General features: G+C 48.7%; 1 protein-coding gene across 2 annotated transcripts in view; it reads left to right on the top strand.

Moving 5' to 3' along the window:
• The window catches only part of MAP2K6 (mitogen-activated protein kinase kinase 6), a 76,907-nt gene extending 58,617 nt beyond the window's left edge, over window positions 1-18,290 (top strand). For both annotated transcript variants that reach the window (XM_034789935.1, XM_034789934.1), the window contains exons 8-12: window positions 811-938; window positions 2,462-2,539; window positions 6,677-6,816; window positions 11,272-11,317; window positions 17,754-18,290. In XM_034789935.1, the coding sequence (XP_034645826.1) occupies window positions 811-938; window positions 2,462-2,539; window positions 6,677-6,816; window positions 11,272-11,317; window positions 17,754-17,831 (470 nt within the window). In that variant the 3' untranslated portion in view covers window positions 17,832-18,290. The remainder of the gene's footprint in view (window positions 1-810; window positions 939-2,461; window positions 2,540-6,676; window positions 6,817-11,271; window positions 11,318-17,753) is intronic.
• Window positions 18,291-18,561: the final 271 nt, after the last annotated feature.

Consider the following 18,561-nt stretch of genomic DNA (forward strand, 5'->3'; position numbering starts at 1 on the left):
GTGTGTTTCAACCCCCCCAAATTTCCTGGCCAGTGTCCGGAATCCAAAATTATTAAAGCTGAAAATATGTTTGTGGTGTGTTTGTACAGCACCTTGCACAGTGGGTCTGGTTCATAACTGGGGCTCTCAGGTGCTACAGCAGCTTACAATAGCAATAATAATTCATTTCTCCATTTGTTTTGGGGGTTTTTGCACTCCACTTTAGTGTCAGATCAGTTTCAGGAGCTGACCCGAACGCGCTCATGCAGTTCCCTGTCCTCCTTCTCCCACCTCTTCTCTCGCCTCCCGTCTTTCCAGAGTCCCACCCTTCTTCCCCGTCTCCTGTCCCCTTCATATCTCATCTCTGGGGTTTTCCTTCATGCTGCTGTGAAAGCGTCTTCAGTTAATGCATCCTTACCACCCCCTCCCGCGGTGGATTTTCACTGGGGAGATTTTTGGTATCTGTGCTGCCGATGGTGTGCTCAAGGGGTGGCTTTGGGGTGCTGCTCTGTGACATCATGATGCTGCGCCCTACCCAAAGTAACAACAACAGGGAAATCTGTTAGTTTCCCTGGGAGCAATGCTTGTAAGACATGGGAGGGGCTCATGTCAACGTGGACAACCCTCTGCATTTGCAACGGCTCCCAATCTTTGCGCAGTGGCTAAAAAGCCCCGCAGATGACGTGCCCCGTGGATGGACGCAGTCGATATTGTTTTGGTGCCCACTGGGGGTAGGAAGCTAACCCGCCCTGTTCGCTTCCAGGGATGCTTTAAAACGATGGGGCAAGGCCCAGTTGTGAGAGTGACGATGGTGTGTGTTCCTTCTTGCAGATGTAAAGCCCTCTAATGTGTTGATCAATACACAGGGGCAGGTGAAAATGTGCGATTTTGGAATTAGCGGTTACCTCGTTGACTCTGTTGCTAAAACCATGGATGCAGGATGCAAGCCCTACATGGCTGTAAGTTGAGAAGATGTGTGGGAAACTGACTGCCCTGTTGTAGAGAGGATTGTGACAATAGATGATCTTAAAACAGGAGACCTAAAACAGAGCAACTTCCAGCATCTCTCTCAATGGCTCACTTAGAAACATGCCTCTGTAGTTATTTAGTGTCTAGGGATAGCTCAGTGGTTTGTGCATTGGCCGTCTAAACCCAGGGTTGTAAGCTCAATCCTTGAGGGGGCCATTTAGGGATCTGGGGCAAAAATCTATCAGGGATGGTATTTAGCTGGGGATTAGTCCTGCTTTGAGCAGGGGGTTGGACTAGATGATCTCCTGAGGTCCCTTCCAACCCTGATAGTCTATTTGTAAACATAAAGACGAGGCTGGCTCTTACCGCTAAAGCTCAAGGCTGGGGATCAGGACTCCTGGGGTCTGTTCCCAGCTGACACTGAATCACTGTGTGATTGTAAAGAAGCCCCGGTAACCTCACTTTGCTTCAATTTCCCTATTTGCAAAGTGGGGACAATAACACTTTTAGCATCATCCAGGCTCCTCCGGAAAAGTCAGCAAGGGGCACCTGTGGGCACCACGGACGGGTCAATTTAGAAGGGTCAAGTACATTAGGGCCCATCAGGTTTGATATCCTGGGGGCCCCAGGACAGCTGCTGTTTCCAATTCACTTAGCAGCCAATTCACACAGCCTCTTTTGGTTCTTTAAAGAGATGGTTTGCATTAACCCTTTCAGTGCCATTGCCTGGGCGGGGAGAGGGTTCACGATGCTACACTATTCACGGGTGCTGTCAACGCTGCCTTTTGGCCCATGGTTCCCCCCCACGTTTGATCTGTCGGTGTAGCAGCAGCTTTGTTTATAGCTTCTAAGTCAAGATGGATCTCCCCTGCCTTGCACTTTTCTATGCCTGTGCGAGAGTGGGTGTGAAACACTACCCGGGGGGGGGGGGGGGAATTCTTCGCCCACAACCCCCGGTGGAGCATTTTACTTTGCTGAGGGGCAAACGCCTACATGAGGCTTGAGGCACTAGTGAACTGTGGCCTCCAGTCTCCTGGATAAATCCGGGCCAGACCGTGTTTCGAATTGGGAACTGGGGAAACAGGAATTCAGCTTCTCCTATCTAGACCTCAGAATGCAAATGCCATCCTGTTCCGGTCCCCAGTCTTGCTGCCTGTCCCTGCAGGGAGACTAACCGAGACCCTAGGCCGGATCCAGCCAAGAGATACTAGGGGAGTGGAGTTTGAATAAAGAAATGGTTCTATGGGTTTCCTCTCAAAAACTCCCCTGGGGGTTGGTCCTGTGCATTCAACATGGTTAGTGCTGCAGCGGGGACTGCCGGCTGGAAGGCGTTCCACTCTGGTGGTGGTGCAGACTTGCTCCGGGGATATTAGCTGAAACATAGGGGAGAGTTGCTCAGTTTGGGGAACTCACATCAGTGTTAACAGGCACTCCAAGGGGATGGAGAGGGGCGGAGCGATGTAGGGATTGAGCCTGTATGTCTATTTCAAACTGTCCTCGTCTCTCTTTCCAGCCTGAAAGAATCAACCCAGAGCTAAACCAGAAGGGATACAGCGTCAAATCGGATATCTGGAGTCTGGGAATCACCATGGTAGAGTATGGAGCCCTGAAAGGGCAGCTCTGAAAGGGATTGGGGTTTAAGGGAACACTCAGCAGGGCTGGTTCTGTTTCCTTTTGGACCTGTCCCTCAGATCACTGACACAGTTCCAGAGCCGGGGGATATTCAGCTCTCCCTGCCCCCAGTAGCCCATAACATGTTGCCGTTTAAAGGGGAAGGAGCCTAGTGCTAATTCACTAAGCCAGGTGATCTGAGATCCTAGTGATTGTCACTAATCGTACTAGGTAGTCAGCACCTAGAAACCACGGCAATGAACACTCATGCAAAACAGTCAGTCATGGTAGACCCAGCACGTGGGCAGACGCCTGAATCCAACTCGCATGTCATTGAACAGAAACCAAGAGCGTGACTCCTCTGAACACCCAAGACAATGTGTACCAAGCTAACCAGTAAGCAGGAGAGGACCCTGATTTCTCTAACATCCAAAGATCTCCTTCAGTCTCCCCTCTGAACACCCTTGCGACTCAGCTGCCCACGTCCAAGTGATGCACTTAGAGACAGCAGGCCTTATATCTACAGCGGTCAACCCATAATGCTTTTATCCTGTTGTATTCTCACATTGAGCGCCTGAGATTCTCCCGTCCAGGTTAACAGGAGGGTTGTATTTCACTGTGCAGGAAAAAAAATAGGAGGAAAGGGGTTGACAGCCAATAAAGAAAAGAACGACATCGACTTGTGCATGCCTGGTGCATGCTTGGGCAATGCAAGTCATCCACATGGAGGAATAGAGGGGGTGACTCTTTCTGGGACCCTCAAATAAAAACCTAGTGGCTTTCACTCCTGCCATGAATGTGGTAGTGCTCAGCCCAAAGATCTCCATCTAAGGCTGCCCCCCCAACCCTCCAGTATTTTCTTCCTTAATTTTGGGGTGTAGTGAGGGGAAGGATCAGGTAAGAGAAATTACCTCATGTAATTTCACTTTCTTTTCTGGTGCCAAATGGTTTCCAAAACCGAGCCTTCTCTAGACCAGTGGTTCTCAACCATTTTGGGCTCAGGACCCATTTGTAAATGTTTATGGCCTGTCGCGACCCAGTAAATAGTCGGGGGGTGGAGGCCCTGGGGTGGTTTAGGTTGGATCCTGCCCCCCATAGGGGTTGGGTCCTGCCCAGCACTTACCCCATAGTGGTGGCTCCTGTGCCTTGGGGCTGGCTGGGCCTGGCTCTCGCTCTGGGGGTTGCAACACTACTCAGGTTTGGCCCCGCCCCTCCTCACTTATCAAATTTGCACGAGTGGAATTGTGACCTGGCTTGTGGGTTGCAGTTCCACTCATTCAGATTTTGGCCTACCCAGACTCCCATCCTCATGATGGAAGGACCAAACCTGACTGGTGCTGGGACCCCAGAGGCTGCAGTGTCTGGAGCAGGGAGGCGAGCCCAGCCAGCCACATGGGACAGGAGCCACGGGAACTGCCCCACGACCCTTTGGGTCATTCTAGTGACCCAATTTTGGGTCCTGACCCACGGGTTTAGAAACCCTGCTCTAGAGCCAGTGCAGCCCGTCTCTTTAATTATCTCCTGAGCTGCAAGGTGAATTCCATTGAATTAAGTGAAAAACGACGGGCACTCCTTCCGGGCAGGGTGGGAGGAATTTTAAAGGGCAAGAACTGTCTGTGGAACCTCCCTCAGCCAATACCTGTCTTTTGGACCCCTGATGTCACACTGTGTGCCTTCATCACCCTCTCTAGAGAGGCAGGAGGGTCTGGTGATTCGGGTGTGAACTTGAGAGACACAAGTTCAATCCCCTTGCTCTGTGTGACCTGAGGTAAGTCATGAGGGGACATTTTCAAAAGTGCTGAAATGTCTTAGGCCGTGAGAGTGAAGCTCCTAAGTCACTTCTGAAAATGGGACTTAGGAGCTGAAGTCACATAGAGTCTTTTGAAAAATTTACTCTTAGTCCCCGTGCCTCAGTTTCCCATCTGAACAATGAAGTTAATAGCAGTGCTGTACCTCCCAGGGGTGCTGTAAGGATTAATACATTAATGATTGTGAGGTGCTCAGACATGAAGGTAATGAGCACCTTAGCTAGGGAGTGGCACAGACAGTGGCTTGGGCTGGCTGCCCAATACAATCCCCTCCAAAGTCCTAGGTATGTACTCAATTAGGCCAAGCCACCGCATGCGCCGTTGCCGCTAAACTGCTATTTTTAGCACCCTGGCTTGATCAAAGCTAGTATTGTCCACCTCCAGCTGCGGTATAGATGTACCCTGTGTGTTGGCTTTTCCCAAGAATAGCTGGCTGGAGCGATGTGAACTGGGGGGGACCCACTGACCTAGCAGGATAATTCCACCCATGCTCTGCCGGTGGGGCAATGAGTGTAGGATGTCACCCTAGGTTGCTGCAGCCCTGTCCTTGGATAACTTGTGTGCTCAGGGCATGCACAGTCTAGTTCTTATGTTGGCACTGCACTCCCCTGGGGGGGTGGGCGTCGCCCTGCCTCGCTCAGCACAAACCAGCAGAACTGGCCCCTTATGCTGTACCCTGCACTTCCCCTGAGGCACAGAGAGTCCTGGGACTCTCCTGGTTGATGCCTTAAAGACACAACTGAGCCCAGTGTTACTAAGGTAAATTGCTTTAAGGTTCGACTGTACTGCTTAAAACTGAAAAGCAACTCGAGTGTAACTTCAGCTGGCCAGCTGATGGCAGTGCAAGCCAACGCTAGCAAAGGGCCTGAAATGCTGATCGTGCAGCGTCCATCCCTACTCGGAGATTCTGTCGTTTCGGAGCCTCTTGGATTTCAAAGATAAAAATAAACTCGGTGCTTATTAACTAGCAAAATCTCTCTTTAAACTCAGAGTTGGAAGATCTGCCCTGAGAGCCAGGAAAACTGGAGTTAAAGGGACAACTGCCAACTTAAAAATCAGTCTTTGACCTACTGCTGTGACAAGTTAACACCTGAAAGTAGGGTAATGGAGAGAGCTAAGAGGGGGAAAAGGTTTTAGCTCAGATTTGTTCACTGTGTGCATTTAACTTATTTGCTACATAGTCAGTTTCCCCTGTAATTTGAGTGGGTCTTTCACACAGAATATTACATATGAAAGGAAAATTAGGAAATTATCATTGTACTTAGATTGTAAGATCTTTGTGGCACAGAACTGAACTTTATGATCGGTATGTACAGTACCTAGCACCGTGGGCCTCCAGTCCTTGATTGGTCGGGCCTCTAGGCACTCTCAGAAGACAAAGAATAGTAAAGCTACGAGCTGACAGAGTGGATGCAGTACTGACACCGTGAGTCAGAATCCACCACTCCCTTTTTCCTGGTGGTGGTGATACACACTCGCTTTGCATGGGTGTGAATGACAGCATAGGGCAGGGATCGGCAATCTTCGGCATGCAGCTCGCCAGGATAAGCACCCTGGTGGGCTGGGCCAGTTTATTTACCTGCTGCGTGCACAGGTCCGGCCGATCGCGGCTCCCACTGGATCCAGTTCGCCGCTCTAGGCCAATGGGGGCTGCGGGAAGCGGCGCGGGGCAAGGGATGTGCTGGCCGCCGCTTCCTGCAGCCCCCATTGCCTAGAGCGGCAAACCGCGGCCAGTGGGAGCCATGATCGGCCAAACCTGTGGATGCAGCAGGTAAAGAAACCAGCCCGGCCCACCAGGGTGCTTACTCTGGCAAGCTGCGTGCCAAAGGTTGCCAATCCCTGGCATAGGGGGTACGGCAGTGGGGATCGAGTCCTGGAAGCATGAGATGAAGAGAGGGGGAAAAAGTCATTCACTGATGTATCTGGTATGGGAGAAGGAAAATCAGTGTTCCCCCTTGGCTGTATTTTAACACCGGTCCCACTAGTGTCCCTTGCAAAGCAGGGACCTGCTCCTATGTTCTGTTCTGGCAGAGGAGGAATTAAGCCTAAGTAATGGGGTACACCCTGATCTCTTCCGTCCCCAGCCGCTCCAGAGAGCAGTGCTGAGGGAAAGAATGTGCACGGTGTTCATACATGGTAGGTGGTGAAAGGCACATTGGAAATCGACAGAGCCAGTGATCGAACCCCACCCCAGTTCCACCCTTCTTTACTGCAGGTGTCACTCGAGCTCTTCATGGGGCTTTAAAGCCAAGAGGCTGTGGGGGGTAAGTCTTCCCTCCTGACGCCTGCCCCTCTCTCTCCTCCCCCAGATCGAGCTGGCGATCCTAAGGTTTCCGTATGACTCCTGGGGGACGCCGTTCCAGCAGCTCAAACAGGTGGTGGAGGAGCCGTCACCGCAGCTTCCGGCGGACAAGTTCTCAGCGGAGTTTGTCGATTTTACCTCACAGTGGTAAGCAGGTCCCTCCTGAGTTCTGGCCAGGCCCCCCCTTACACTTCCGGGAAGCTCAGTCCAAGGCCGAGCCCTGTCTGCACGGAGTCCGTAGCTCTGACATCTTTTCCTTGCGTTCGGTAAAGAGCAAGAGGTTTTAATGCTGGCTCTGTCACCTAAAACAAAGTCAAACCGAAGCCTCCTGCCCCAGCATGCCCTGGGCCTGGAACCAGAATTGTCTGTCACTGGTCAGGGGAGTGGAAGGGGTCCTGGGGAGATATTGTGCTCTCAGAGCCAATCTTAAGCCTAGTCTGCTGGTTGAGTGTGTGTGATGGCTCCCATTTTGGCCGACATGAGGGATTGAACTGGGGTCCTCCAGCATGACTCTTTACAAGTCACAACCCCAGCTAACAAGCCAGGCTTTTTAGCCTAAGACTCCTATATTCTGTGGATCGGGCATATAACACGCACTGTCCAGAGGCTCTCACACGTCTTAGACGTAAGGGAGAAATGTGAGAGAAAACAATGGCAAATCATTTCATCTTTAAAGGGGACCCTCGCTAAGTAGTCTGGGTCCCAAACTGGAACTCCTCCAAAGCAGTTGTGCTGACCTGGGGGATGTTTCCCCAGAGAGGAGATGGAGGAAGAGAATTTTTCAAGCCACTGTGTTCTTTGCTGAATAATTAAACAACCCAAGTCACTCCTGGTGCCGCTGTCGACGGGGAGCCGTGACCCGGGCCCTGGAATTGGCTCCGCTCTTTCCACAACAGGTGGCTCCCCCCGAGAGAAGATTCAGAAATGCACGTACCCCTGGCCCTGCACATCAGCAGCTCGCACTGTTTTCCTGTGCACGGACACGTGAGCCTGAGTGAACCTTCCGTAAGGCATCCAGGGCGGAACGTGTTTGGGCCTGAGAATGGCTGTTTCCTGTGGCTTTCAGGAAATGTAGCGCTGACCCCGAACGACCCCCCCGCCCCCTCGAGCCCCCTGGGAAGCTGTGCCACAGAGAGTCCAGCTGAGGACAGTGGAAGTTCAGAGTTTACTCAGATCGGTCGCATCTTCCTTTCGATCAGTGCAGGGGGCAGGCTCTGCTCTGGCTTACGGCAGGGCATCTGCGTTGGTTTCAGTGAGGCAGGGTTGGCCAGGAGGTGAGCACGGAGAGAGGTAAAGGATCTGTGTTACAGACTCAGGAAGACTAGCACTGTCAGCAGGTTCAGAAGGCTGCATAAAAGAACGGATCCTTCCTGCCCCCTAAAATAGACTGGCATTTGTCCTTGTCCTGTGGTGCATTGTTTAGTAGCTTCTGGCAACAGCCCTATAGCATTTGAATGCTCCTCCCTTCAGCCTCCCTGGAAATTGCTCCGGAGGCCTCTCCCCACCCCCCCCTTTTTTTTTCCAGACACTGCAATGCCATATGCTGTTTGCCAAGTTGGCAGGTGGATGGCTGTTTGCATGGTAGCCAGGGAAGTGCTACAGGCTGACAAATGCAGAAATGTGAGGCTGTTCCTGATCTCTGCTGGTGCCCCAGGAAGGGGTTTATCAAACCAGCCCAGTGGACCTTAAGAAACAGCACTTTGGATTCTGCTGTGGGGCCCTGTTTAAACCAGCCACGTGCTCATGTTTCCTGGAATTTCTTTCCTCCTCTTACTATGCAGAATCAATCCTGTTTTCCCCACCTCTGCCCCACACACACACACACACACACACACACACACACACAGCAGGACTGATCCCACCCAGGAGGGGGCAGTGACACCCACCCCTTTTGGAAGCTAAACACTGAAATTCTCTTTTCTAGACACACGTCCTTTCCTCCATCTTGCCTGCTGGCCGCTTTGTTATTGTAGGGTTGGTTGAACGAGCTGGGCGGCTTGTTGTTTCCCAAAGAATGCTGAGCTATTTGCTTTTGCAAGCCTCGTTTCTGGTTGCAGGTCACATGGACTTCACCAGCAGGTTTAAGAACAGGAAATCCAGATTGTTTGGTTATACTGATAATATCCGGTCATTTAGGACTTGCAAGCGAGTACGTGTGCGTCTCAGAGGGCCTGATTTACTATCCCCTGACTTGATGTCTGTGGGAACTGCTGCTGCTCAGTACCTCTGAAAACCAGGCTCTTCGTGTCTTTGGCCTGGTTCAACATCACTGAACTCAATGGAAGAAGATTTGGACCCTTAATTTCTGGCCAGGATCATATCTGGGGGTGTTGGGACGCTGATCTTAAACAAGAAATGTAGGAGGTGTTAAAGCAGCTCAGGGAACTGAAAAGAGAATTTGGCAGAACCAGAAGTTCCATATTGCTGTGAACTCGACGGTCAGGGATGATCAGTAGTGGGGTTTTGAAAGTCTTATTAAAGATTAACATTAAATTCCTTCAGTAATATCCTGCCACTGTATGCGGTGGGATTGGTAATCCAAAAAAAGAGTCTTTTCCATGAAGTCTACGTTAACAAGAGCACAGACCAAACCCTGGATGAGAACACATCCAAGCTTTGAAGTTCACCTTTGTACCTCAGCTTCGAGGTACCTCATCTCTAGGCTTGAAGGATATGAGGCATCTCTTCCCAGCCAGTTCACACAGTTAGCAGTTTTGACATGCATCATACCAGTGCACCACGGTTACAGTAAACGTGAGCTAACCATGTGCAGCAGGAGACAGGAAATACCGACTCAGTGGGCATCCATCACTTCCCTTGGGCCCGGCAAATCCCACAGTGGAGTGGCTTATCGTAGCTGAGAATCACACTTTTGTTTTGCTCAGCGTGACACCTTTCCCCATGGACGTGTCAAGATCTTTTAAAATCACTCCAAGCTTCTTCCCATAAATACACCATCAGGAAGTGAGTAGCGATTACGTCCTGTGATTAGAAGTTATTTTCTGCTGGAGGGAAACAAAAATAACCTCCCGAGCCATCTGTTGTAGTGGAGGAGACTAAAGGATGTTCCGTGTAACTGTCCCTGTGCCATAACTGGCAGGGCAGAGATAAACAATAGCCGTGCATGGGTTTCCAAGCCATTCAGTTCTCCACTCCCTTGCTGGAGCGCTGAGGAGTTGCCAACTTCTGCAAGCCCTGATTTTGCCCTAAATATAATCAGAGGGTCCCTTCAGAGCTCACCAGATGTGCAATGTGTTGGCTAGCGTGTATGCAGTCTAGGGATGTACCTGCAGGAATCAGCTCCTGGGTTCCTTTTCTGCCACTGACTTGCAGTTTGACTTTGGGTAAATCCCTTCACTGCTCTGCGCCTGGTACTTACGTACCTCTCAGGGGTTATGGGAAGGTTAATTGGAGAACGCCCGCTGCAGTGAGCTCATATGAACAATGCTGTAGACGGACTAATTATTAGCATGACAATGTGTGTATATGACTCTTCCTTCATGATTGGCCTTCCAGGAGATAATCGTCCTGTTGCCACCACTGGAGCTGGGGCAACTGTTTGTTTTTGCAGTTGATGGCCCTGGCATTAGTCAGTGACTCCATGGACCACAAGTGAGGTGGTGCAGCTTGTCCCTGTTATCTGTATGTATGTTGACCACCAGAGTCCATATCTAGCTCGAGGGGATTTTATTGAAACACAAAGTGCAGTAATTTCCCCTACCGCCGTGCAGTTCTTGCCCTGGAGTTGAGCTGCTGCTGGCTGAGGGACTGAGAAACCAAGACTCAAAAGCATAGTGGCACAGTGAGGGTACAGGCCACTGGGCTGTCATGAACTGAGCCTACTGCGTCTGCAAGTTCTCGGGGCTCTGGGGCTGGCCACTTTGGGAATGAACCTTGGCAGACAGAGCCACAAATAACGACTAGATCATCGAAAAGGAAGTAGCAGAGGGGGGGATAATTCAGAGAGGCCCATGGCTGCAGACGGATGTGATCATGAAAGTTTTAAAATGCAAGGGATCTGATGGGTGAGATGTGATGCTAGGAGGCACAGGTTGCCAGATTTCTCCCCGGATGTCGGTGGGACTGCGATCAGAGCACGGCCCTAAATTTGTAAGCGTGTCTTTTTCTAGACAGTGGAGTTTTGAATAAACCTGGACTTGCGAAGAAAGAACATAAATGGGGAAAACAGGACTGCCTGGGAGGTCTGATCCAAAGCCCGTTTGCAGTCAATAGAAAGACTCTGGTTGACTTCAAAGAGCTGTAGGCCAGCTCATTATTTGGTTCCTGATGAGACTGAATGAATCAGAGGAAGGATCTCATGCTTCAGAGATGTACAGTGGAACATGGTTTTCAGGAAATGGCGTCAGCTGTTCAGAGTCCCGTAAAGGCCAGAGTCACAGTGACACAAAACAAGCTAACTGCTAGGAAATCTAGAGTGTTCATACTCGAGTCACTGGAAGGTCCTGAAATCTGAGATCCTGTTGATCTAGAATATGGATGCAGGACTTAAATCTTTGGGTATTTGAGTGGTGTATTTTTATGGCTTTGCTTAAATTACATACAAGATATAATTCTCTTTTTCTTTCCTTTTCTTTCTCAAAGCTTGAAGAAGAATTCCAAAGAACGGCCAACATACCCAGAGCTTATGGTGAGTGTGGCAAGGCTAAAGGTGCATGATAACCAGAGCTTAAAGCTTAGGTTTTCAAAAGTGACTAATGATTTTGGATGCACAACTTTTGAAAAAACCTTGAAGGAGCCTGATGGTCAGAGAGCAGACGCTCAGCATTTTCCGAGGATCCAGGCCCCTTTCGTGTGTCTGGAGTTGAGCCCCGAAAATGTGAGGCACCCCCAAATCACTACTCGTTCTAGGAAATCTTGGCCTAAGTACCAAATTCGGTTCTTTATTACTTAGGTGCATTTCCCATTCAGATCAAAGGAAAATGTACGTGTATAACTAGGAGCAATATGTTTCCCTAAAGGCGTAATGGACCAAGAGTTTATGGGGAGTACTGCTAGAATGGATGAGGATGGGTTGGCAAAAGGCAAAACTCTCCTCTAGGATCTGCATGATGTCTTTCTACGCCCATCCTGAGCAGAGTTTTCATTGCTGTTCCACATGGGCAGCAGGAGCAGAACGTGCAACCGAGATTCATTGCCATGGCAACTTGGAGAGGAGGCTTTTGAACAGAATGATTTCCAGATGTTATTGGCCGGGATCAGCATGTGACCAAAACAATAATTCACTTACTGAATTTCTTCTGCTGCTTGGAATATATGTGCTTTGGGCAGGGCTGGGGGAAGCAACTGCGGAAAAAGATGAATGATGGGAGGGCAATGCGAGGTAATTGGTGTGCAGTGCTGAAAGGAGCTCAGAGGTCAAGTGTTCAGACACTGCTCTAAACTCAGCCAGAGCTGTAGGGACTGATTTGGCAAGAACAGGCTTTGAAGTGAGGTGTCCTGTACCTCCAGACTGGAGTTTGGTCAGAACCTCTCTCCTGATCTTCTGGAGCTACTTCTGCTCCTATTTCTGGTTAGAATCTGGAATTGCTGAGACCCGATGAAAACACGAGAAACACGGTAGCAGAGCTGAATAGCTGCTTGTGAAGTTAACATCTCTCTCTCCTAGACATTCTGCTCGGTTTCTATTTTAGCCGAGTGCTTTGTCCATCCCCAGGTGCACGTCCCACTCCCTCCCTGCCATTTCCAGCACCTCTTCCATTTGCTGGGACGCGGGAAGGAAGTTATTCAGAAATGAAAGTATCCTCACTCATCGCTTCCTCCCGGCTCACTTTACGGGTCTTTGCGATACCGGCTGTAAGAGAGCTCTGAGGTTCCTAACTCTCGATAGGTGTTAGCTGTGCTGGAAGGTCATGAGCCCTTTTAAAAATTAATTGTAAGCAGTGAGTAATTCCTGTGGTATTTTTGCTGGGGTCTGTAATGCAATTAGACTATATATAGGTCTATTTTACACGCAGCTTTGCTTGCACACCGACTTTCAGACAAAGGGAGGACCAAATGTTTTTATTTTTTATGATTGAATAAATAGATATAGAGAGAGAGCAAATCTCAGATCTTTGCCTAATGGCCTTTTATCAAAAAGGTTCACCGGAGCAGATCTGTCTGTTGCAGCATAAAACCCATTGGCAGCTGCGCTCATATCTATTGAATTAGGCTCTTGAATCACCTTTCCAACATATCTCAACACTGTGGTATTCTACGGCAGACGTTAATGTTGTGAGGTCCTGTGGTTTTGGGGTGGTTTTTTTCTCTCCTGTTCTCTCATGGCATTATGAGTTGCGGTACTGGAATGGACTTGTCTTTTTAGAACAAGACTGCTCTTTGCTTTCCTGTGGAATTGAGGTTTCTCATGGAAAATGTGACTCTGTGTTCTCTGACTTGAGCAGCGGGAAAACAGATACTGATGGTCTGTGCTTAATTCTATTTTAAAACCTGCTTCTCCGGGTGAAATGGAGCATGAAACAACGAAAGGAATCCCTCTCCCGCGGCTTGCACGCTGTCAAATACAGCCTAGGTCATATGGAGGTGGCTGGGCCATTAGCTTTGGGCACTGTTCTCTTCCAGCCAGTGGCTGAGGTTGAGATCCTGCAGGGATCAGCATGTGACCAAAACAATCATGGGAACTGTTGCGAGAATTGTTCATGGGGCACTTGTCAAAAGTGACTCAGGTCACTTGGTGCATCTCTCCCTAGCTCCTCTTCATATAATGGCACAATTTGAGTCAAGTGACTATCTCTGATCAGCAGAAACTATCTCCGGGCTCTTATCTCCTGTCTCATGCCTGCATGAGCTCTGCTCTCTGCTTAAAATCGATGCCTCTCTCAGATGGTCCTCCTCCTCCTTACAGTTATGTCTCTGAACCCTTTTACATGCTGCTCCCTATGCTTGGAGTATCAAGCTACATCACTCTCCTCTTTCAAATCCACTCTAAGACAGCTCACTTCTTCCCTCCTCCAGCCACCCTCTCCTGTCTCCACTTGGTCAATGCAATAGACTAAAAATAATTTTCATCTGCATTAACAATCAAATCTTATAATGCAGTTGCCGAGCCTAAACAATCACAGCTCCCATGACATCTTCACGTGCATTGTCCATCCATTGTCTGATTGAGGTTTTAAGCTTATTGGTGAAGGGACTTTACTGACAGGTGCAAGACAGCAAAGTCAAATAAAACAAATAAAAACTAGATTAGCAGCAGGGCTCTCAGATCTGGATTGAGACGCATTGGCAGGATGGTACTTGGAACCTGAACTGGAGTAGAGGGTGTTGCAGGGCTGGGTTGAGGGGCATCAGGAGAGCTGCAACAAAGCCCTGAACTGGAGTATGGGTGTTGCAGGGTTGGACTTAAGGTGCACTGGCAGAGCCGGGCAGGGGCCTGGGGTTACAGCAGGTGTTGCAGGTCAGGATTGAGGTTCTTTGGCGGAGCTGGGTACACTTTAGACATTGTCATGTAGTCAGGCTGCGATCCATGCTCTTCGTCCCTCCCTTTTATGAGCCACACGTTAGTGTTTTAAAGCAAGCCAAGCGAAGAGCCCTTTCCTCTCCAAGAGGTGATCTGGACATTTTGACACATCTGCTGTTTCCCCCATGGCTTCGCAGAGCATTTCTGCAGCACGCGCAGAGAAACAAAAAGCAAAACCGCACCCATGCTGAGTCTCAAGAGAGCACGGGGAGGGACTTCCCCACCCAACAACTCACTGTCTTGTGCATCAGAAGCTGAAGGGAGTGGCAGGGACCGCTGTGCCAGGAAGCGTCAATGTAGCCAACTCCAGTTAAATTGGTCCCATATCATCAGTGAGACGTTTTGAAAGATTTTGACAAAGTCTTTAAATGCCAGACAAATTCAGATTTGGGGGTGGGGTGCGGGGTTCTTGGAATGCAATTAGCAGCTAAGATTGCCCAGCAGGAGTGTTGGAGGATTGTTTACACAGAGTGAGTGGGTATGATCCTTGCATTTCTATCAGGGTGTTGCAGGAAGCTTTTATTTTTGCTGAGTAAGGGTGAAGGAAATGATCTGAAAAATAGATTCTTCCAAATCCTCAGCCTAGTATCCAGTGCCATTAGCTCAGGTAAGCACTGGGGAGATGGGTAAGGGCCAGATCTCCTCCCCCCAAACTCAAGCAGTGATTGCCACGCCCTGCTGTTTGTGGAGGGGGACTGAGGGAGCTGTGCAGTGGCATCTCTCTCCCGTGCTGGCTTTGCCCATTGCGGTTCCATATAACGCCCACTGCACACAGACGGGGGGTGTCACTACCTGCATGCCACAGCAAGGAATATTCAGCAAAAACTCGGTAACACGTGCCGGGGACTGGAAGGCCCAGTGCAGGTCACTGAGCACAGGGAATCGCGGCTACTTGCTCCGAAACTGACACCCACTGGAACGGGTGTAACGCAGGACAGAATGTAGCCTGCTGTGAGTAAACGAGCAAACAGGACTTGTGAAAAAGTAGCCTCCCAAAATAGCCTCTGCTGCTCATTCACTTTGAAGACGGGGTGGGGAGGGGAATGGAGGGAAGAGTGGAGGGTGGCTATTATAATACAGGAAAATGTCCAGGAAAACATTCTAAAATGGATGAAAGCTTAGAAATATGAAACCTCATTGCAGCCCTGGCCTCTCAGATCTGCTGAGGTGTCAGAGATTTTATTGCTCCTTGCAATAGCACGTCTAATACATTGCACCTTGAGCCAGATTTATTAGCTGTCGTCCCTGCTGTGCCCCTGCATTTGGACGGGCACACAACTGGCCCTTTTGGTGCCTAACTAGCCACATGGATGTGAACTCACCTGGCTTCACCGCAGCAATTTCATGTGCAAAAGAGTGACACAAGTGTGTAGCCATTATGTACGTGGACCTCTGTCCATAGTCTTTAAAAATCTAGCTGTTTCCCACTGGACTGCCAAATGCTGGGACTGGACAACAGGGGATGGATCACTTGATGATTGTCCTGTTCTGTTCATTCCCTCTGAAGTACCTGGCATTGGTCACTGTCGATAGACAGGATACTGGGCTAGATGAACCTTTGGTCTGACCCAGTATGGCCATTCTTATGTTCTGATGAACCAGTAGTAAACCAATCTGGATGTATGTTAGAGATACCTGCAGTATAGTCTATGGGACCCTGGTGTGCAGTCCCTCTCATTCTCAATACTGCTGTGCCGTACAGGCAAGAGTAGGCAATGGACATCTGTGTTTTTAGGTCTGTGCAGGGTGAACCGACACAAATCAGGGTGGAGTATTGCATGCCAGGACTTTTGGTCTCCATGGGTCACACCTTCTATCTTAAGGTGGAGATTGCCTGCTGGAACCTGGGTCATGCACCCATGTTGACCTGTCTGTGAGGGGTACTTGTATGGCTTCCATCAGAGTAGTGTCTGAGCACCCCAATTTATCTTCCCAACACCCCTGTGAGGTTAGGGAGTTATATGATCTCCACGTTACACTCAAGGAGTTGAGACACAAAGAGATTGGCCCAAGCCAGACTTTGTCAGAATCGAGGATTGAATCCAGCACCCCCATGCATTAACCACAGCTCCATCCTGCACTGAAGATGAGGTCAGTGGCAATCTGCTCCATTTTATGCACATTTGTGTTTGGACTGTAAGCTCTTTGGTGCAAGGATTGTCTGTTGGAGTCTATGCACGGTGGGGTCCTGGGCCCTGACTGGGAGCATAGGCTCTCCTTTCAGTGCAAATACATAATAACAATAACTGATCGTTAGGCCTCATCCGGCTTCTGGCAAATTGCAGTGCTGGTGCTGCTGCGTTGCCCAAAGCCTTGGTGATTTCTGGCTTCAGTGAATTGATCTCACCCACTGAGATGCAGCCCTCAGTAGCAAACGTTAGTTTCCGGTCAAAGTAGGGTTTGGGATTGTTTTGTTTCGTGTTTTGCTTTTTGCTCATAGTTTTCCTTTGACAGAAATGTAGACAGATGTTCGTTACAATTAAGTGTTTAAAGAAATAGCTGTTTATCATTTTCCAGCCAGCGTGGCTTTCCTCTGTGCTGAGTGGTTAAGAATGAAGTAGCCTTCTCCTGCTGGGAGACTTAACGGTTGCTGATGGGAAGGAATAAAACCCAGAACTGAACAGAGGGAAAAGAATAAATAAATAAAATTGGAAGCTTGGTAAATATTCACTGCAGACGCAGTCTTCCTGATAGGCTTTTCCCTGCGAACATTTACACATTTGTGGTACTATACTCATGCTGTTAGTCCCGCTTCTGTGAGTTCAGCGGTGCACACCCCTAACGAACGCATGGATATCTTCCCAAACAGTGTGAATGCAAATTCAACTGAGAGATGTCTCTGCCTTCTAAAATAAGGGATAACATCTTTCTTTCTTTAACAGTTCAGTGATCCAGTGCCTTTGATTTATAATATAGTCCGTTATTTGAAAGAGACAAATTCAAGGCTAATGGGCCCAGCATTTTTCTGACCTTCCTTTTTTTTCCTTGAGCCCAAAGCGTCCTTGGAAACCTGCATCTCCTGTGATCTTCTAGTGTGCCATGTTGTTTACACATTGCACCGCTTTGTTCCCTTTGTTGTGGGTTTGTCAGGACGTTTCCATCTATTCCTACCCACTTGGGGTTCATGTGCCCTGATGGTCACTTTGTAATTCTTAGATGAAAGGTACTGACAAAGTGTTATAATGATAATGTTTTCATCTGGGGAGAGAGGAGGATCTGTTCTATTTTACACACACTCTCTCTCTCTCTCTCTCTCTTTCTTTCTCTCTCTCTCCATTCCAATACTGCTAATCTCTGCCAGGACTGAGGGACACTAGTCAGCAGAGGATACTGGAGCTACAGAGCCAGAGAAAACTGCAGGGTCCATCTGGGTCCAGATATAGAGAATCCGCATTTCATTCATTTACCAGCCCAGGCACGATATCTACATACCCACCTAAATGGCACCACTGTGGTGCTAGTAGGGGAAACAATGTTGTTTTACTAGGAAGACTTTTCTCCAACTGAGTAGAATTTTGCCAGGCTGACATTGAGGGTGTCAGCTCGATGGTTTAGATTTGAATAGTACATTTTAATATGTTCTCTTTTTTCTTTTCTTTCCCAGCAACACCCTTTCTTCACCCAGCACGAATCCAAAGAGACAGATGTGGCTTCTTTTGTAAAACTCATCCTGGGAGACTGAGAAATGGACTTGTACATGATTTGCCCTTCTGTGGACTGGTGGGTTTAGGGGAAGGGGTGTGCGGCGGGGCTCAGTCACGAAAGCACCAATAGAAAGTCGCCTTTTTTAAAAAATTTTAAAATCCCCGCCTCTCCAATGTTTTTAAAGGGTTCTTTGGTATCCATAGTGACATAGAGTGAACTGGTTAGTGAAATGAATTTTAATAAGGTTGGCACCCTTCAAACAAACAAAATAATTTTTAACAAGGGTGATTGAAATATTTAATGACAGTCAAGATTCCCCTCCCCCCCCCAACTTTCTCCTCAACCCCCTTCCCTTGTTTCTGTCAAATTGCTTTTGTCATGGTAATAGGTGCTATGGTAGTCATGAAGTTGTATGTAGATTTATATTTTGTCCCTTCCATTATTTTAATATTTATGTTAAGTGCTTGATTGAATAGATTTCTGTTTTATATGAGAATGAACGTGTGATGATAATGATGAAAATGAGGCCACAGGAAGCAATATTTACAGGGCTTTGCTGTGGAAAGGGTTAAAAGGAGCAAAGGAAAGGAAAAAAAAAAGAAAAGAAGAAGCCTGTATGTTGTGGAAAACTATTTAATGTGCATTGTTCAAGAATTTTTAACAAGGATCTTGGTTCAAATGCCGGGGCTAGCTCGGAAAACATGCTGAGGGGATTGATAGGATCTCACATGATGTGGGACGCGGTCGGGCACAGGAGAGATCGCTCT

Source organism: Trachemys scripta, chromosome 14 (genome assembly GCF_013100865.1).
Source record: "Trachemys scripta elegans isolate TJP31775 chromosome 14, CAS_Tse_1.0, whole genome shotgun sequence".
Taxonomy (NCBI): domain Eukaryota; kingdom Metazoa; phylum Chordata; order Testudines; family Emydidae; genus Trachemys; species Trachemys scripta.